Raw genomic sequence first — 20,925 nt, 5'->3', positions numbered from 1 at the left:
CAACACATCATACTGACATAAGCAGCATTAGGATCCTGGATAAATGACGTCTGAGAGCTGTTTGATGTGTGCTGACCTGTACAAGCAGACTTCGTGTGACTATGTCAATGCGTCCTCTCTCTGGCACGCTCACAATCTCATTGTCACACACAGTCTGGGACGCTTCTGCCTCTGCACTGACTGTAATATTCAAGACTCCTACAACACAAGACATGAACATGAAGATACAACATACACAAACACTGAGAAACAATGATTCGGACTGGAAAATCCACCAAGAACAGAAGGAGTGAGGATCCATTTGAAGGTCTTTCTTCCATTAGCACACAGACAGGATGAATACTGATCATCAGAGGAGGCTTTGAGAGTGTAGTCTGAGGAAGGAGCTGGAGTCACTTTAACCTGTCAATCAAACACACATGATTAGTGGCATATTTGATATGATTGGATAAGACTGAATCTGAAGACTCACCATGATGCACTTGGACAGATAGTTGAAGACAGTGGCCTTCAGCTCAAAGATCTCCCCACGGATGATGGAGTAAGGCAGAGAGAGCTCCAGGAAGAAGGGCTGGAAAACTGTCAGCTGAGCAAGAGGAGCCAGACCCAGACCTTTGGAGGACAGACAGAAAGCCTCCGTCTCCCAAGAGGTGATGGTGTCAGGAACTGTGACAGGAACCTCAGCTGATCCAGAGTCCCTGTTGTGGAATTACAACAAAAGGTCTATTTAATTCTGGTCTGCCATTAAGTATCCATTTTCCCCTGTTATATATAACATTCAGCATAGGAAAAAAACAATATATATAAAAAAAACTGGATTCACAATCTGCAAAGCAAGTATGAGTATTTTGTTATCTGGACTTGAGGGAATATAATGTATTAAAAATATGTTTTAATATTGTTGTGCTCCTGGTTGTTTAATGTTCGTGGAGGCGTGAAGGACACAACACAACAACGTTATTCCGTTTCAGGAACTTTACTTTGTAAATTGTGATTTACAACAGCAGGATTAATGCTCTTGCCCAGTGCAGATGGATTCAATACAACCATCCGCACCTGAGCCTGCGAGCATACTGACTTAATATAAACAAAAACAGTGAACGTACAGCATCTGATTGGACAACACAGAACTCACCATTTACACATACAAAACGACTGTAATTTAATTTACATTTAATAAACTAACACTATAACAATATGATGCCAGTACACTGATGATGTTTCACATACCCCACTTCAGCAAGTTCCCAGATCCATGTTTCAGGAAAAACTGTCCGAATCGTCACTGCAGGAGAATCTCTGCTAGATGTAGCAAAATCAGCATCTTCTAGTGCAGACATCGATAACACTGGCACTGGAGCATGTTGACGATACATCACTGAAAAAAAATGAAATTTATAGAGGTAAATGTGGAAATATGTATGTGAACAGGACATCAAAATCAATGTCGACATTAAGTTAATATTCTGACGTAAGTAAAACAGCGAATGGAAATGGATAATCATTTTTTTGTTTCTTAGAGTTTCAGTTCATTTAGCAAATTGTTTGCCTTGTGGATATGAATTTAACAACTTTATTCAGCAAACTGAATATATTTTTTGTTTGAAATATATTTCAAAGCAAACACCTATATTTAAAAATTACAGAATGAATTATAATGATACTATATGTACCCATATCATGGTATCTGTGATAAGTCAAGCCTCTGTATGACAGACACTGAGGGGCTCGCACAGCCAAATTTGTTGCCATCTTCAATCCAACTCTCTGTCAAACAGCAACAAAATAGCACTTTTAACTGTCAGAACAATGAAAAAAGGCTTTTTAATGCATTTACTTATGCATGTAAAGAATATACCCAATCTCCCAATCATTATCTACTGCATTGTCACATCTACCTTTAAGGAATCATAGGCGTTGTCTGTCGGTACAGCTCGACGGGGTCTCACATGAAGACACTCCTGCTCATCTTCAACACTGTAAGGATAATCTGACACCGATTGCACTGGCAGCAGGTTGAAGATCTGCGATGAGAAGACATTCACACTGATTCAGAATGATTTCTAAAATTTCCACACTAATTGATTCATATATTTTACAACAAAACTTTTCCGAATTTGGTTGGAAAGAATGAAGATTAATGTTCAATATATATTGATGGATCATAGTATAGATATCTAAGGATAGTCTGATTCTTACACTGAACACACAGGTAATCAATACGAATCTTAAAGCATCTACACCTTGTCAGTATCCAGACGTTTTCCTGACTCCATGATCAGGACGCTCTGATCTACAGCACTGAGGCCACACAGTGAACCAGGCTGAGCTGAGAGCTGGAGAGTGTTTTTCTCACCAGGAACTGCTTTAGCAGAAGAAAACTGCAGAGAAACCTGTAATGACAGTAAATAATATTTATTTTAGGACTGAGCCAGAAATACAGTTTAAAGAGTCTTATTTCTTAAGATACAATATATACCTTGTTACTGAAACATTTATCAACATCAAATTTTGTGCTACCAGCAGCAACATTTTCACTGGGCAGAACACAGTAGGCCAGAATCTGCACTGCAGGAGCCAATTCTGCACCAACAGACAGTTTGAACGACACTGTGCCACTTGCTGCTCCATTAGAAGTCTTCACTTCAACCTTTTCAAATCCATGATGAATGATATCTCCTCTGGACAAGGCCTGAAAAAGACAGACGACACTCCAATGACAAACTGACCACTGCAGCTAGTTAATATTGTAAACAAACAATAAAGGCATCAGTGTAAAAATGTCCATACTGCACATGTTCTCACCATATAGACAATGTCAGTTTTGAATTCTTCATCAGTCTCTCCAACAAAATAATACTTGATGGTCACTGTAAACTCAGCATCACACTTTAATGGTTGCTCAATGTTCTCTATAATCAGTTCACTTAATGTTGGGGTGTATGGAGTGGCAGGCCGGAAAAGCTGAACTGTTTTTCTATCCATAGAGATGTAAGGTGTTTTGTAACTCTGGTAATTAAGCTCTCGATACGCACTTGCCTGAAATACAAAGAAAGTAAAATTACTCAAGCAGCTGAACCCTTCAGGGAATACAAAAGAGAACTAGGTTAATAAAGCAATCATACCATCAAATTAATATCCTTTTCAGGAAGACTAGACGTGTTAAGAGAGAAGGTGACCAGTCCATCACTGTCAGTAGTGAGATTTAGCAGCAGTTTTGAGGACCAAGTTTCACCTTCAAAAAGATAAACCTCTTTGTTTTGAATTGGTGCGTCTTTGAAATTTGAGACTTTTATCTGTTGAAAATAAGATTTTTAAGGAATAAATGACAGAAAAATTACGCACATATCAATGCTATTAAACTGATTTCAGACTTACTTTTCCTTCTATAACTGATCCATGTTCATATGTTTTGGGCAGGTCAGTGAGTGTGACTTTCCCAGTTTCATAAGTGAGAGACACAGATTTTGATTTTGTCATGGTGATCTCTGTAAAAGGTAAAAACAGCAAGTAAAAAAAAAATAATAATTAAGAGATGTGGGTACCATGGATCTGATCAAATCCAACATCTCACCTGTTCCTTCTTCTGTAATCATTACTTCAACACGAAGAGAATTCTGCAGACTATATTTTAGTGTTGAGTTCAGAAAGGCTGATACATCTAAGGTATGGATGGCACAGCCTGTCTTTTGTATCTAAATGTAGTAAATTAACACAAACATCAACTAAAGAGTGGTTTAACTGGATACATGTAAGAAATATATATGTGCCATTGCTTGTATTGCATTTCAACTCATATACCTCAATGGTTTCCTCTAAACACAATGACTTGCTATCACGGGCATGATGGTAGGCCACAACATTACGACACACTTTTACCCATGATTTACCAGGTACAGGCTGCCCGTAAGTGTATCTGTAAAAAAAGTACAAGTAACAGATATACTGTACAGCCCAGCGTTAGGTTACTAACATATTAGGATGAGGGTTATAATAAGTAACTGTAAATGGCAAAAATAGAAGAAAACACTACCCTCTTATTTTTTAAAGAAAAAAATAAACACTTACTTTCCACAAACCTCGATTAACAGTTGTTCTTCATCAACACTCACTTTATCTGGGCTTTTTACAGTAACTTCAAACTTAGGCAAAACTAGAAGTCAGGAGGCAGAAATATTAGACTTATTAGTAGTCAAATTAGAAATGAATCTACAAAGATATTACTGAAATTCATTCAATGCAGTATTGCAAATGGTTTGTTTTTATGACTTACCATATTTTTTCACCTCAAAATCATGTGAGATCATCCTTTCACCAATATAAGCCTTCAGTGTGTACATGCCTGGACGGGCCTCTGGATTTAATTCATAAGAACGCTGCAAAATCCACCTTGTTGAAGAAACATTTGTCCATTGACCAATTCTGTTATCTTGACTGTCCTATTTAATACCAAAGACAAAGAAATGTATAAATACTGAAGTACAATAACTAATTTGTTATGAGTGTACAGAAGGAGGTTTTGTGTTCTTACCTCAAGTATGACTGAACCATACTGCAAAAAGAGCAAATTAAATCATTTAGGATAATCATTTAACCGATTAAAAAACAAAAAATGTGTTGTTTATTAATAATGTTTTCAACAATGCAAAAGAAAATGAAGGAGATAATAATCCAAGACAAAACACATCGGACCTGCTGATCAAGCGGTGCGAAGTTTGTATCCGTGGTAACAACTCTGAAGTTCACTGTGAAAACAGAAATGTATATTATGACCTCTGCTTTTAACATCTTACCGTCTAACGAAATAGGCTTACGTACTAAGAATAATTACATTTAAGAGCGCATGCACCTTGAGCACATGAAGGAATCTATTCGCATGAACTGTTTTCAAGACAATGACATAAATGAAATTGTTATGTTATGAGTTCCGTGGAGGAGAGAGTTGATCAATTTGATCTAAATAACCGACAGTGACTCTTAGTTCTTCAGATCACAGAAGAACTAAGAAGAACTCTGTGGCTCTGATCCCGCAGCTCATTAATAAGAAGGTGCACATAAAAAGTACGGTAACACTTTAAAATAACTACACACTATGAGTCATTAGTTAAGCATTGGTAAATAGTTAATTAATAATTTATAAAGCATTATTCCTACCTTAATAGACATTTGTAAGCAGTTCATAAATACAGCTATAAACGCTTTATTCTTGTTTTATAAGCATCTGTATAATATGCTTAATAATTGTATTTTCATACTTTATTAAGGATCAGTTAATCATTTCTAAAATAAGCATTACATTATTTACAAACCGGTTAGTTAGTAGTTGTAAGTGGTTCATGAGATCATTTAGAAAGTGTAAGTAAATGATTCATAAACCATTTGAATGCACATTTATACATCTTATTATTCAGACATATAGCAACAGTTAGTCAGTGTAACTCATCAGTGTAATATAGTCTACTTTATACAACAGTTCGTTCTGGTTCTCAAATCTGATTGGTTGAGAACCGTGAGATATTCTACTGGTATCGCTATAGGAACGCCCTTTCACAATTTTGTATCACTCCGCGTGTTCTAGCCGGGACCGTTTTTTTTTCCGAGTGTCATGGCGGACGTCCAAATCCCGTATCATTTTATAAATAATACTCTTTGTGTGCCGCGGAATGTAGTTTTAAGAGGTTTTCAGGCGAGAATGTACTTGTTTATAGTTCAAATATGCACTTTGTTAATAATGATAACATCTGTTTGAAAATTTGCTTTGTCGTTTTCGGACGTGCGAGAGCCATATAGTCCGGGGGCGTTCTGCACTCATCAATCCGCTCAAGAGCGCTCTCACCACGGCCAGATCTTCAGGAATTTACCGCTGGCTCTGATGTCTCTGTAGTGGTTACACATGACATGTAATTCGTTATGGGTAAATCTAACGGGCAGTCTTTGATCTCAATAATTTATTATTTGTTCCAGAGAAGAAGATAGTTCATGTAGCACGTTTATGTAAATTCAATGCTGAATGCTGCCTTTACTCTTGACTGAGTTGCCTAGCAACTTTTGATGCCTGTTTTTGTTGTTGTTGTTTATTGAATATTATTACTCAATAAATAAAAATTTGTATAAACTATATTTTATCTAATGTATTTAATAATAGTACTTAGTTTTGAGTAACATGCGTGTATTCTTGATGGTGATTTTAGTTAACGTTCAGGGATGCAAACGGCGCGCCAGGAGCGGCAGCGCGTAGCAGGAGCAGAAACGTCAGTGCCGCGACCGTTTCGGCGCAGAGGCTATTTTTATGGGAAGCCAAACAACCCAAAAGTGGGATGAAACAGCGCGGTATTAAAGTGCTTGCGCCGCGCTGACATGACATCTGCGCGGCCGACTCGACAGCGCAGGGAAGACGTGTTTTCTAGCGCCACCCAATGGGCAGCGCGGCGCTGACAAACACCAAAAGTGGGGCGGGACTTGCTGGTTTAATTGTAATCTCAAACGCCATTGGTTACCTCCTCTATTTCAGAAGTCAGTCAAGTTAATAACTTAATGTTGTATGAAAAATTTAAATATAACCTTTAAGCATTCCAATAACCATAGAAAAGTGTCATTACAACATAAAAAGAGGGTTTATGTCCTGGGTTTATGGGTTATTAGTTATTATAGAAATTAATAAAATATTAAATAATTAAATTAAAAATAGGCGAAGCTGTCTATGCTAGTCTGTGCGCGATGTAGACAGCATTCAAAATAAGTTAATAATAAATATTACATAAATTACATTAAATAAAATAAGCCCACAATAAACATTTTATGCATCCCACAGTCTTGTAAGTTCATTAACTGACCCTCTTTTTTTCTGTAATATTTGTATCATTCGTTTATATTCGTTATTTTTCCTTTCATTTCGATCTCGTTTGAATGTAAATGATACTGTAAATGATCGACAATAAAGCTTTGATTATGCTATATGACTGTGATTTTTACTGGAATGCAGTTTAAAGATTGAATTTAACATATATTTTATTTTGTTTCTTCTAATTAATAGACTATAAATATATAGAAGTTCAATGACGAGTGAATTAATCACGTAGTTTCATTTGTAAATAATTTTATTGTCACAGTACATCAAATAAAATAGGCCTACAAGACATTTATCCATCGTTTTATTAACTGATAGTTTTTTTCCATATTGTTATTATTATTATTTATTTATATATTATATATTAGTATTTATTCCCATGTGTGACGATAAATAAGCTGTTTTCATTTACAAATGAAACTACAATGATTCATTGAAACCTCAGTGAAACACTAGTGTTTAAATAGGCTAGTCTATTAATTAGAAGAAACAAAATAAAATATGTTAAATTCAACCTTTAAATTGCATTCCAGTAAAAATCACAGTCATATGTCGAGCATTTACAGTATAATTTACATGTAGAATGTTAAGTAAAGAGATCGAAATGAAGGGGGAAACGACTATAAACGAAAATATATGATATTTGCTGCGGGGGCACGGGCTTCGATAATCTCACTCCTTTTTGACCATACCTCTGTTTGCATCCCTGAACGTTACATTGTTCGGCCTTTAGATGGCGACAGAGACCGTGTTATGAGTGAGCAGTTAATACTGACTTTGGGACTTTTAAACTGAAGTTAAGCGGAAGTTATTTTTAGCTTCAACAACAGTTTGACACAGCGAATAAATGCACTGAGCAGCAAAATCACCCATAATAGATGAACGGGTATTAACGCTTTCTTCAGTAAACATTCAAACTAATGTCATATCATCATGAATATGAATAATGAATGCTCTATCAGATGCAGGTACGTTAATGACTCGCTCAGTCTATCTCTCTGTGATAATACTCATACATGATACAGTGAGGTTTTAATAGTAGCTGTGTCTCATTTGGAAGGCTGCGCCCTCCAGAGGTTGCATCCTCTGTAGGACGTGTATACGAAGTGTCCTCAACTTAGAACAAAAACGAGACAGCCTCCGTAGGACGGGAGGAAAGAAAAAAAAGGACAGTTGGAAAATGAAACAGGATTTTATGGAAGCCCGTTTCCGCCACTGAATAAAAAAAAAAAAAAAAAATATTGCGACTTTTTTTCTCAGAATTGCGAGTTATAAAGTCATAATTCTGAGATATAAAGTCGCAATTGCGAGTTATAAAGTCAGAATTGCGAGATATAAAGTCGCAATTGCGAGTTATAAAGTCAGAATTGCGAGATATAAAGTCGCAATTGCGAGTTATAAAGTCAGAATTGCGAGATAAAAAGTCGCAATTGCGAGAAAAAAAGTCAGAATTCTGACTTTTTTTCTCGCAATTGCGACTTTATATCTCGCAATTCTGACTTTTGTTTCTGTTCATTTGTGACACTTTCTGGCAAAGCACAATAGGAAACGGAGATCTTGTCTTGTTAAAACGACATATTATGTCATAAAAACGATATGATTTTCCGTTATACAAAATATATGATTACATGTGCGCGAGCTAGGCGTTTGTCCGCGCTGCCTTTGCCAAAGTCCTGACACAAAGGAGGATCTGCACGCTGCTGAAGTGATAGAAATACAATGTTTTAAGTATTTTAATGTTATGGTTTCAATTGTAGCAGCATGTTTATTAGGATTAATCTGTCTCCAATAACTGCACTCAGACCCAGAGGATATGACTAACAGCAAATCCAAATACTAACCGAAAGAAAAAAAAAGAGAAATGACAAACGATTTGATTGTATTATGATGATGATGATGATGATGATGATGATTTCGTTCTGTTTTAAAATGGGAAAACATTAAGCCAGTGTTTTTTTGTTCATTTTTCGTCTTTACTGTCTGTACCATCATGCAGAATAAATGTTCGTCTGATGTTCCGCACTGCAAATTAGTCACAATAATGTTCCTTCATAATAGTTGGCTATATTTCTTGCATTACATCTCATATAATGCACAACACTGCACTTCTCGGGTGGGCGGCTCAGGCTCGATAAATAAATATAAATATCTTCTTTATTTTATGTACTTCCACAATAACAACACAATGTTACAAAATGCTTTTGTAAAAATACAGCGTGCGTTGTCGCAATTTATGTCTATAGACATAAACAAACAAAATAATAATAGGCTAATCATAATACTATTATTATTATTATTATTATGCGTATTATTATTTTTATTATAAAATCTTATTATCAGCATTTCTGAGTAATCCACTCTAAGCTTGGGATATTTATTTGGATAACTTTAATGTAACTGCAAATCGAAATACGAGCAAAAATGAATTAAAGAAATATTATATAAAAATTATAATACGTCTAATAATCATAGCTTATTTTTATTATTGTTATTATTTCGTTTTGTTTGAGAAACAGAAAAACGAAAATTAAGCTTGATTTTTCATTTTTTTTTTTTTTTGTGGGTAAAACAAATGAGCTTGCTTTAATATTTGTTTAAAATGCCTGGGCGGCCTTGATTCTTAGTCTGATTATTGTCACACACAGACGAAGGCAGAGACGGAGGTAAGTATAATATAAAAGAGGTAAGTTTATTTGAACAGCCGGTAAGTAGCAAACAGCAATATGGTTGGTGGGAATGAAACGTGAGCTTATCTGAACAGTCCTTTTGTGCAGGTGGGAAATTCCGCGGAACCAGATGAGAGAAACAGAGTCCATGAGCTACGGAGAACCAGCAGGAACTAGAGGTGTGATCGGTAGACCAGATGAAGAGTGAATGCAAGTGCTGGGTATATAAAGGGTGTGGTGAGTGGAATCAGGTGAGTGCAATTAGAAGTCAGGTGATCCGGAACGAGTGAGTGGTTCTCCAGAGGGTGTGTCTTGTGTAGCTGACTGGGGTGATATCCTGACATTACCCCCTCCTCCAGGGGCGGCTCCCGACGCCCTAATCCGACGTCGAGGGCGACCACGACCGCGAGGGGCAGGACGGTCTGGGTGGCTCTGATGAAAGTCAGCTAGGAGTTGGGGATCTAGGACGTCGTCTCTGGCCACCCAGGATCGTTCTTCCGGTCCATACCCCTCCCAGTCGATCAGGTATTCCAGGTGTCTGCCTCGACGTCGGGAATCCAGGATCTCACGAACCGCGTAGACAGATGGCTGATCCAAGATTTCAGGAGGAGGGGGTTCAGCTCCAGCTCCCGTGGACTCTGTGGCAGAAGGGAAAAAGGGTTTTAGAAGGGACACGTGAAAGGTGGGATGAATTCTGTACCTGGGTGGGAGCTGGAGCTGATATGTCACTTCGTTGATCTGCCTCAGGATCTCGAATGGACCAATATAGCGGGGACTCAGCTTGCGACAAGGTAGCTTTAGCCGGATGTCCTTCGTGGAGAGCCATACCTTATCTCCAGGATGGTACAGTGGAGTTGCTCTCCTATGAGCATCGGCAAAGTCCTTATGGCGTCTGATGGCTCTTTGGATGTGACGGTGAGCTGAGTCCCACACTCTCTCGCTCTCTCGAAACCAGTAGTCCACAGCTGGAACATTCGTGGGTTCCTCCGTCCAGGGAAACAGCGGTGGCTGAAAACCGAGCACGCACTGAAAGGGTGTTAGTCCGGTGGTGTCCTGGCGTAGAGAATTCTGTGCGTACTCGGCCCACGGGAGGAACCTGCTCCAGCTGTGTTGGTCTTCAGAACAGTATGCCCGGAGGTAACGTCCAAGTTCCTGGATCTTCCTCTCAGTCTGGCCGTTGGTTTGTGGGTGGTACCCTGAGGAGAGATGAACAGAGATTCCAAGTGATTTGAAGAATGCTTTCCAGACATGAGAAATGAATTGCGGACCCCGGTCTGACACAATCTCTTCGGGGAGACCGAAGTGTCGGAAGACTTGTTGGAAGAGGAGTTCTGCAGTTTCCATAGCCGTAGGAAGACCCGGTAGAGGCAGCAGTTTACAAGCCTTGGAGAATCGATCCACAATGACGAGTACACAGGTGTTGCCGTCGGAGTTCGGGAGGTCCGTTACGAAATCTACCCCGAGGTGGGACCAGGGCCGCTGTGGGACTGGGAGTGGCACCAGTTTTCCTGAAGGCAGATGACGAGGAGAGTTAGTAGTGGCACAGACTGAGCAACCTTGGACGTACCTGATGACATCCCGGGTCATACTGGACCACCAGTATCGAGATTGAAGGAGCGAGAGGGTCCTTCTGCTACCTGGGTGTCCAGAGCCCGGAGATTGGTGGACAGTGTCCAGAAGGTGTTGACGTTGAGAGCTAGGGACGTAGATCTTTCCTTCTGGACACTCCGGCGGAGCAGGCTCTTGGAGGGTGGCTTCTTGGATCCAGGTGTCGATATCCCACTGGATGGGGCTAACGATCAGATCGGGTGAAAGGATGGGCTCTGTTTCGGGAACTGAGTCGTTGGAGAATTGACGGGATAGAGCATCTGCTGGTATGTTCTTAGATCCAGGGCGATAGGTAATTTTGAACTGGAAGCGGGTGAAGAACAGAGCCCACCTGGCTTGTCTTGGGTTTAGACGTCTTGCTTCACGAAGGTATTGCAGGTTCTTGTGGTCTGTGATGATCATAAAAGGATGTTTAGCCCCTTCCAGCCAGTGGCGCCACTCCTCCAAGGCGAGCTTGATGGCTAGCAGCTCGCGGTTGCCTACGTCGTAATTCTGCTCCGCCGGGGATAACTTCTTCGAGAAGTAGGCACAGGGATGGAGGAGATTGGAGTCACCAGCCGCTTGTGACAGCACTGCTCCGACGCCGATGGTAGATGCGTCAACCTCGACTACGAAGGGAAGCTCAGGATCAGGATGACGTAGGAGAGGAGCAGTGCTGAAGATCTTCTTTAGGCGCTGGAATGCTTCGTGGGCCGAGGGGTTCCAGTTAAGATGTTTGGGTTGGCCTCGAAGGAGGGAGGTCAGGGGTGCAGTGATGGAACTGTAATCCTTAATGAATCGACGGTAGAAGTTGGAGAATCCGAGAAACTTCTGCAGTTCCTTGATGGTCCTGGGCTGCGGCCAGTCCTGGATGGCGAGAACCTTATTGCACTCCATCTGCACACCCTCGGGGCTGATGTTATAGCCCAAGAACTGCACAGCAGTTTTGTGGAACTCGCACTTCTCCAACTTCAGGAAAAGATGGTGTTGACATAGGACTTGTAGGACCTGACGGACGTGCTGGCGATGTTCGGCCTGGTTCCGGGAATAAATCAAAATGTCATCAATATAGACAACTACGAACTGATGTAAAAATTCCCGGAACACCTCGTTCATAAACGTTTGGAAGACGGAGGGACTGATGGACAAACCATAGGGCATGACGAGGTACTCATAGTGGCCATTGGGTGTTATGAAGGCCGTCTTCCACTCGTCTCCTTCACGAATACGAACGAGGTTGTATGCACTCCGCAGGTCCAATTTGGAGAAGATACGAGCTCCACGTAGTTCCTCGAGGGTGGCAGGCACGAGTGGAAGTGGGTAAGGTTGTTGAATTATTTGAGAGTTGATTTGACGGTAATCAATACAGGGACGGAGACCTCCATCCTTCTTACCCACGAAGAAGAAGCTGGAAGCGGCTGGTGAGGTCGATGGTCGAATGAATCCCTGAGCGAGAGCCTCCTGGATATACTCCTCCATCGCCTGGCGCTCCGGGTTGGACAGGGGGTATACCCGTCCCTTGGGTAGTTGAGCACCAGGTAGCAGATCGATAGCACAGTCCCATGGCCGATGTGGAGGTAGGTGGGTGGCAGCTTGCTTGCTGAATACATCCTCGAAGTCTATGTACTCCGCTGGGATTTCAATCGAGGTCGTAACGTCCGGACTCTCGACACGAGTAGAAGCTAGAGACAAGGGGACAGGAGTAGATGGCAGTTCATCTGACATACAATTCTTAAGGCAATGCTTACTCCAGCTGATGATGTCACACGGATCCCAGCGGAGTTCAGGATGATGAGAGTGGAGCCAGGGACGTCCGAGGATGATATCCACGGTGGAGTTCTCCAGTACCAGAAGTTTAATCCTCTCGCGATGAAACAGGCCGACTTGCAGAGTGATTACAGGTGATGAGTGACGAATCCGCCCACGTCCTAATGGTTTTCCCTGTATAGTTTTTACAGCATATTCAGGATGATGACGTAGGCGAGGTAGTTGCAGGCGATCTAGACAGTCTTGTGAGATGAAATTTCCGGAGGCGCCTGAGTCGATCAGAGCAGACAGACAGAAGGAATGTTCAGCAGTATGAATTGTTACAGGAATCAGAGTTAACTTGGCGGTTTCAATATCAGTTTGTATGGTACTCACCACGGGACGTGGGGGTCGGACTGGACAGGTGCGCAGGATATGACCAGGTTTGCCGCAATATAGACAAAGTCCTGAAGTGATGCGGCGTTGACGTTCCAGCCGAGATAATTTGGTTGAATCGATGATCATAGGTTCTGGTACTGGAGTGCAAGCTGCCACCGGAGCGGGCTGAGGAGCGGTTAGTGATGGCTGGCAGGCGGCTAGTCGCTGAGATATCCGATTTGCTCGTTGTAAGAAGGTCTCCAGACCGATGGAATCATCATACAGCGCCATAGCAGCACGAATTTCAGGTTGAAGACCTTGCCTGTAGGCCCCTAGCAGGGCGATCTCGTTCCAGCCGCTAGCCGCCGCCAGCGTCCGGAAGTGGAGAGTGTATTCTTGCACCGAAGAAGAGCCTTGTTGTAACCGGAACAGTTGATCAGAAACGGTGAGTACACTGGTGGTTGTGCTGAAAACCTCAGAGAAATGACTGGTAAATTGCTCATATGAATGAATCATGGGGCTATTGGCATTCCACATGGCTTTCGCCCATTGTAAAGCTTTACCAGAAAGAAGGGAGATTAAAAAGGCTACCTTGGAATCCTCTGAAGTGAATTGATGTGGTTGCATCCGGATGTATAGTTCAACTTGTAGCAAAAAACCGCTGCACTCAGCCGCCTCTCCAGCGAATGTATTAGGTACGGCCATGGGACTTCCTGAGGCAGATGGCGGTGAAGGTGGTGTAAGTGCCGCCTTGAAAGCATGGACGAGTTCGGTGAGAAGGTTAGGTGCGGGGTTCGGTGCAGTGGTTTCTTCGGTGTTCATATTTTGTCGATCTGGTCTTCTGTCACACACAGACGAAGGCAGAGACGGAGGTAAGTATAATATAAAAGAGGTAAGTTTATTTGAACAGCAGGTAAGTAGCAAACAGCAATATGGTTGGTGGGAATGAAACGTGAGCTTATCTGAACAGTCCTTTTGTGCAGGTGGGAAATTCCGCGGAACCAGATGAGAGAAACAGAGTCCATGAGCTACGGAGAACCAGCAGGAACTAGAGGTGTGATCGGTAGACCAGATGAAGAGTGAATGCAAGTGCTGGGTATATAAAGGGTGTGGTGAGTGGAATCAGGTGAGTGCAATTAGAAGTCAGGTGATCCGGAACGAGTGAGTGGTTCTCCAGAGGGTGTGTCTTGTGTAGCTGACTGGGGTGATATCCTGACAATTATATTTAAATTATATATTATTACATTATATCTTTAGCTGAATCAAGCAGCACATTGGGTTGTTCTTCTGGATTAAATTCCAGGCTTTACACTGTGGAAAGGGTCTGCGCTCTGGTTGTAAGCACAATGGTACAGGTTACAGGTTACAGATAATGAACTCACACAATAAACACAATTTGTTTTCTATTTTTTTTATTGAAGTAGACCTTTCAAGTTGTCGATAGACATAAGACAGCGCACCCTGTATTTTTACAAAATCATTTTGTAACGTTGTGTTGTTATTGTGGAAGAACATAAAATAAAGGATACATTTATATTTATTTATCGAGCCTGCAGTATTGCGCATTATGTATTGCAAGAAATATACTATTATGAAGAAACGTTATTGTGACTAATTTGCAGAGCGGTACATCAGACGAACATTTATTCTGCATGATGGCACAGACAGTAAAGACGAAAAATGAACAAAAAATTCTGGCTTAATTTTTTCCCATTTTAAAACAGAACGAAATCATCATCATCATCATCATCATAATACAATCAAATCGTTTGTCATTTCTCTTTTTTTTTCTTTCGGTTAGTATTTGGATTTGCTGTTAGTCATATCCTCTGGGTCTGAGTGCAGTTATTGGAGACAGATTAATCCTAATAAACATGCTGCTACAATTGAAACCATAACATTAAAATACTTAAAACATTGTATTTCTATAACTTCAGCAGCGTGCAGATCCTCCTTTGTGTCAGGACTTTGGCAAAGGCAGCGCGGACAAACGCCTAGCTCGCTCACATGTAATCATATATTTTGTATAACGGGAAAATCATATCGTTTTTATGACATAATATGTCGTTTTAACAAGACAAGATCTCCGTTTCCTATTGTGCTTTGCCAGAAAGTGTCACAAATGAACAGAAACAAAAGTCAGAATTGCGAGATATAAAGTCGCAATTGCGAGAAAAAAAGTCAGAATTCTGACTTTTTTTCTCGCAATTGCGACTTTTTATCTCGCAATTCTGACTTTATAACTCGCAATTGCGACTTTATATCTCGCAATTCTGACTTTATAACTCGCAATTGCGACTTTATATCTCGCAATTCTGACTTTATAACTCGCAATTGCGACTTTATATCTCGCAATTCTGACTTTATAACTCGCAATTGCGACTTTATATCTCAGAATTATGACTTTATAACTCGCAATTCTGAGAAAAAAAAGTCAGAATTGCGAGTTTTTATCTCGCAATTCTGAGAAAAAAAGTCGCAATATTTTATTTATTTTTTTTATTCAGTGGCGGAAACGGGCTTCCATAGGATTTATCATGTTACTATGTTACAATGCAAACAAATTTAGAGCATGGTTGCACTCTCACACTACTTAAATGAAGGAAAATAATTTTTAAATTTGTAAAGTAATTTGAAAAAAAAAAAAAAAAAGCTTTTACTTGTTTTATTTTATTCATTGTTTCAAGAGCTGCAGCATATCTGTTAGAGAAAAAAATAGGAGGATATTAAGAACAACCTTATCCGTTTTTACCTATTTAAATTATAAACACCACATATGAGGTGCGTTCGAGATGCACTACTCTAGCCTGCCGCCGGCTGGCGAGAGCAGCCGCTTGCAGTCGGAAGAGGAGTAAAGAGGCGGCCGTCAGGTCGGACACTTATAGGATGAAACTGTATTCCAAACATACAAAAAAAAAGGAATAAAGAAAAAGAATAAATGAAACTATATTAGATAAAAAAAGAAAAGAAAAAAGTTCCCCTATCGTTTATTCTATACAATCTTTTGCTTTTTTATTGATCATATCGAGTTACTTAATGGAATATGACGTTTATTATTTGTATCTTGGTTTTGTAGTTAGCTATAGGACATTTTTCAAATATAAGCAGTTTATTCAGTGTAGTGAAGCCTCTCACAACATCCATTAAAAAAACGGCCTCTGGTTGACCAGTTTTTTTTTCCAAACTTTAACTCTTATACAATAAGAATATATATTTACCATATCGCCTAATCTTCATTTTAATCATTATTGTTTTGTTTGAATATCAGATATTCGATATAAAGATTGATTACATACAGGAAGTTTTTAAAGAAAAAGCACGCAGCACACGTCGTGCTTGTCGTCACATAATCTGACCAATGAGAATAAAGTGTGTCGTCATCAAGGCTTTTGCAGCCGAATTTGAGCAACTGCACCGCCTGACCTCTGCGGCTGGTCTCGTTTTGCTCTCACGGTACTTTGATGGAACACGTGATCGAAAGGCGGCTGCAGCGCCGATCAAAGTCGGACAAATGATCTTACCAGAATGCATTCTTTTGTAAGGCGGCAGTCGATTTCTGGAGGCGCCGCATGAAGTCGAACACACCTCTTAGCTTGTGTGTACATCTGCCGGTGCCGGCATTTTTCAAATTAACGACAGTTGTTTACGTCGACGCAAAGAATTGTGGGTTATCTGTAGTAGCAAAGGATACATCTCATGCATCCTTCGAATTCCTGTGAAAGATGGTCGCATTCGAAGGTCGCATTTGAAGTGTCCTACTTGCTTTTCTGAAATGAGACAGCCTCGATGACGTATGCAGCCTTCGAATGCGACCTCCAGAGGGCGCATCCTTCTAAATGAGACACAGCTATAGTAACACAATAGGCTTTCAATGAAGCAACTCAACATTTCTTCGTTACTAGTTCTAAAGTGACGTTTTGGAATTAGTAACGAGAAGCTTATGCTCAGCTGATCAACCGTCAAACTTTGATTTGAATTTGTGGCGGAAGGAATAGTTCGCACAAAAGAGGGCTTTTAACCTTTTCACACGTGAGTTTAAAATATTCTATCTAACCCCAAAGAGTGAGTTTTTTTTAGGGGATCGTTATTTTAGAATGTTTCGCATTACTGTTTCCATGGCGACGCGTCATGTGACACACCGCAGCCATAACAGCACTGTAAGACACATGGATCGCTTTTATTTAGTTTTTCCTTTTTTATTATTAATATTCACAAGCATGCTCACTATATTACGAAATATCTGATATTCCGATTTCTAAATATGTGCAAGTAAATGTATTTAAAAGTCCAAACACTTTTATAATGACCGCGTTAGTTAATCTGTGCCGTGTTATGGGCGCCGCCATGTTTGTTCGCGCTGAATCCGAGCTGTGGTATTTACAACACGCAAATTCATCCTCTCCTCCCGAAAGACATTAAAGTAAGTCTCTCGTGAGCTGGGAGAAGAGGAGAGTGAACTTTATAGGTACCTACATAATCTGTATATGATATCAATAAAATATGTTGTCAGAATATATTTGTAGGATCATTATTGCCGCTTCCATAGACAACTGTGTGTATTTTACAAACTATAAATGTATGGTTTTGCTAGTACTTTTGTGTATTTAAATGTCTGAAACCTAATATAAGCATTATATGGTTGAAAACACTGAATAGTTGTGATAATATGACAAGCACTCAGCGCGTCCGATCTGGCTCAGAGCCAGCTAAAGCGGCAAAACCGATTTGAATTCAGCAGCTGATGACGTGATGCGGCGAACGTTCGAATCACACCGGTGTGATCGTACGCTTCAGCGACCAGCCAAGACAAATCACACCGGTGTGATCGTACGTTCTAAAGGGTTAAAGACACTCCGTTGTTATTTTGTTTATGTATTTACACACTCGTGCCGTCGAACTGTTGTATAAACGCAATATCACACTCGTAGACTTGAGATATCGCTGTATATCGGCACTCTGTGATTACCTACGGCGAATCACAACCGTGCCGATATACAGCCATATCTCAAGTCTACTCGTGTGATATTGCTCATGTAACTCATAATTAATTCAGTCATTTATAAAACATTTACTAGCTGTCAGTTAATGTTTTTTGTGAGCTTATCTAAAGTGAGGACTATTTATGCTTTGTAAAGTGTTAATAAGTTGAGTTTTACCGTTTTGAAGCCCATTCAGCTATTCTCCTATGCCATCGGTCCCATTGTTATGAAGCAGACGGGACAACAAGGTAAGTATAATACAGGTGATGTTTTATTTATTCAAAGCAGCAGTGCCGGAGGTGAATGGAGAGTTCGTGATGGTGAGTATGACTTGTAGAGATGATTTCAGAGCCGGGTGGAAACGTGGAGTGAATAACAGGTCCTTTCCGTTACAGGTGGCGAGACTGGAGGATTCCAAGAACGATAGACGGAGGGATACTGAGAGTTCGTGAATCCGCCACCCTCCGCTGACGCGGAAGTCAGCTTACGGCCACACACCACTGACGACTGGAAACTGCGAAGACACAGAGGACTGGAACTTGGAAGACTGGAACGAGACAGAGATCAGGTAAGTACAATAAGGTAAGTATTTCAGATAGTGAGACTCGTAGAGAGACACTAGCAGTCCGCTTTCGCTAGAACGAGCCCGGACCATGAGTGGTGTGTGGAGAGTGGCTTTTGTAGTGAAGAGGATGATTGAGGACAGGTGCGTGGGTGATTGGATCCAGGTGACGGTTATCTGTGATGATGAGTTGAGTGAGGAACGACTGATACGTGACATATGGCCCCCCTCCCGGAACGGCGCGTCCTCGCGCCGAAATGGATACACCAGCGGAGGGAGGGTGGGGGTTCAGGAGGCGGGTGAGGAGGAGGTGATGAAAGGGAGCTGGACATGTGATCTGGAACGTGAGACCAGGGTGGAGTGGAGGGAGGAAGGAGCCAGAGTGCAGTCAGGAGTAGGAGGAGCCGGATGGTGGTCCAGAGCCCAGCCAGGATGACACCCCAGGGCGGAGTCGAGGGAGGGAGGAGCCATGGTGGAGAACTGGCCCACAACACCCTGGGAACGAGCGACGGAGACGAAGCCTCTGGGGAAGATGAGCCAGGAGCAGCCGAGCAGACGGAGAGCCAGGGTGACACCGCAGGTCTGGAGGACCAAGGTGACGCAGCAGGCTCAGGGGACCGAGGCAGAGCTGGGGCTCCGGAAGACCGCAGTGACACCGGAGCGACAGAGGACATAGGCGGAGCTGGAGGGAAGGAGGAGCCTGACGGAGCCGGAGGGACAGAATGACGAGGTGAAGCCGGAGGAGTGGAGTCCTGAGGCGACGGATGGTCAACGACTGACCAAGGTGGAGCCGGAGAGACGAGGGAGCCCGGTGGAGCTGGTGGGATGACGGGCCACGGTGGAGATGAGGGAGCCAGGAGCCAAGGCGGAGCCGAAGGGTCGGAGGACCGAGGTGGAGTCCAGGACTCGGAGGATGTAGGCAGGGACTGGGGAATGATCCGCCTTGGCGCAGCTGGAGCCTGGATGTCCCACGATGGCACCACACTCCTAGGTGGCGCTGCCTGAGGGTGAGCTGTGGGACAGACGGGCGACAGCGGAGACAGGGCTGGAGGACTGGCTGGCTTGCGTGGAGGCGGGAGAGGGAGGCTGGGAGGGAACTTCGGAGATCTTGGAGCATTCGACGGAACCAGCGGAGATTCTGGAGAACTGGACGAGACCGGGGAAGACTCTGAATGACTGGGCGGAACCATCGGAGACTCTGGAAGGCTGGATTGCACCAGCGGAGACTCTGGACGGCGCTCTTGAGGAGCGGGCTCTGGGCGGCGCTCTTGAGGAGCGGGCTCTGGACGGCGCTCTTGAGGAGCGGGCTCTGGACGGCGCTCTTGAGGAGCGGGCTCTGGACGGCGCTCTTGAGGAGCGGGCTCTGGACGGCTGGACGACCCCAGCGGAGATTCAGGAGGGCTGGGCGTCTCCAGCGGAGACACTGAAGGAGCTAGCTCTGGGCGAGGGGTCACTGGAGGGCGCTCTGGCGGCGCAGTCACTGGAGGGCGCTCTGGCGGCGCAGTCACTGGAGGTCGCTCTGGAAGGCTGGATGAGACTGGCGGAGATTCAGGACGGCTGGGCGGAACCAGCGGGGATTCAGGACGGCTGGGAGGAACCAGCGGGGATTCAGGACGGCTGGGCGGAACCAGCGGGGATTCAGGACGGCTGGGCGGAACCAGCGGGGATTCAGGAGGGTAGGAAATTATTTCTCCAAACCAGTCTATCAAATCTGCTTCAAATATCTCCAGTAATTCCTCAAAGTAACCTCCACAGCGCAGTTTCAGCTCACCCTCAGGGTTAGGAGTGTGGGCGGGGCTTTCCTCCAAGCCCTCGATCTCCACGAGTATCCCCACCGTGACGCTAGCCGGCTCACTCACCTGGTCAGTCGCGACGTCCTCTGTCGCTTTAAATGCGATGGATCTTGGCGCTGCGGCTGCGGCGGGCTCTGGCTGGCGCTCCGTGCTGAAGGTTGATAGCTGTTGACTGGGCTCTGGATCGTGGTTGCACATGCTGCTGACTGTTATTGGTCCGGGCTTCTGTTATGAAGCAGACGGGACAACAAGGTAAGTATAATACAGGTGATGTTTTATTTATTCAAAGCAGCAGTGCCGGAGGTGAATGGAGAGTTCGTGATGGTGAGTATGACTTGTAGAGATGATTTCAGAGCCGTGTGGAAAC

General features: G+C 42.6%; 1 protein-coding gene across 1 annotated transcript in view; it reads right to left on the bottom strand.

Annotated features, from left to right (window-relative positions):
• The window catches only part of LOC141284575 (alpha-2-macroglobulin-like), a 36,940-nt gene that overhangs the window by 8,385 nt on the left and 7,630 nt on the right, over positions 1–20,925 (bottom strand). The window contains exons 4-20 of the mRNA XM_073817559.1: positions 4,693–4,745; positions 4,532–4,552; positions 4,274–4,439; positions 4,069–4,153; positions 3,802–3,916; positions 3,575–3,695; positions 3,379–3,488; positions 3,126–3,296; positions 2,806–3,039; positions 2,480–2,692; positions 2,244–2,393; positions 1,899–2,024; positions 1,674–1,767; positions 1,231–1,378; positions 473–698; positions 276–402; positions 77–198 (exon numbers count right to left, since the gene is read on the bottom strand). Of these exons, the coding sequence (XP_073673660.1) occupies positions 77–198; positions 276–402; positions 473–698; positions 1,231–1,378; positions 1,674–1,767; positions 1,899–2,024; positions 2,244–2,393; positions 2,480–2,692; positions 2,806–3,039; positions 3,126–3,296; positions 3,379–3,488; positions 3,575–3,695; positions 3,802–3,916; positions 4,069–4,153; positions 4,274–4,439; positions 4,532–4,552; positions 4,693–4,745 (2,282 nt within the window). The remainder of the gene's footprint in view (positions 1–76; positions 199–275; positions 403–472; positions 699–1,230; positions 1,379–1,673; positions 1,768–1,898; positions 2,025–2,243; positions 2,394–2,479; positions 2,693–2,805; positions 3,040–3,125; positions 3,297–3,378; positions 3,489–3,574; positions 3,696–3,801; positions 3,917–4,068; positions 4,154–4,273; positions 4,440–4,531; positions 4,553–4,692; positions 4,746–20,925) is intronic.

The sequence above is a fragment of the Garra rufa genome, chromosome 14 (genome assembly GCF_049309525.1).
Source record: "Garra rufa chromosome 14, GarRuf1.0, whole genome shotgun sequence".
Lineage (NCBI taxonomy): Eukaryota > Metazoa > Chordata > Actinopteri > Cypriniformes > Cyprinidae > Garra > Garra rufa.
This window is presented reverse-complemented; position numbering and strand designations above follow the sequence as displayed.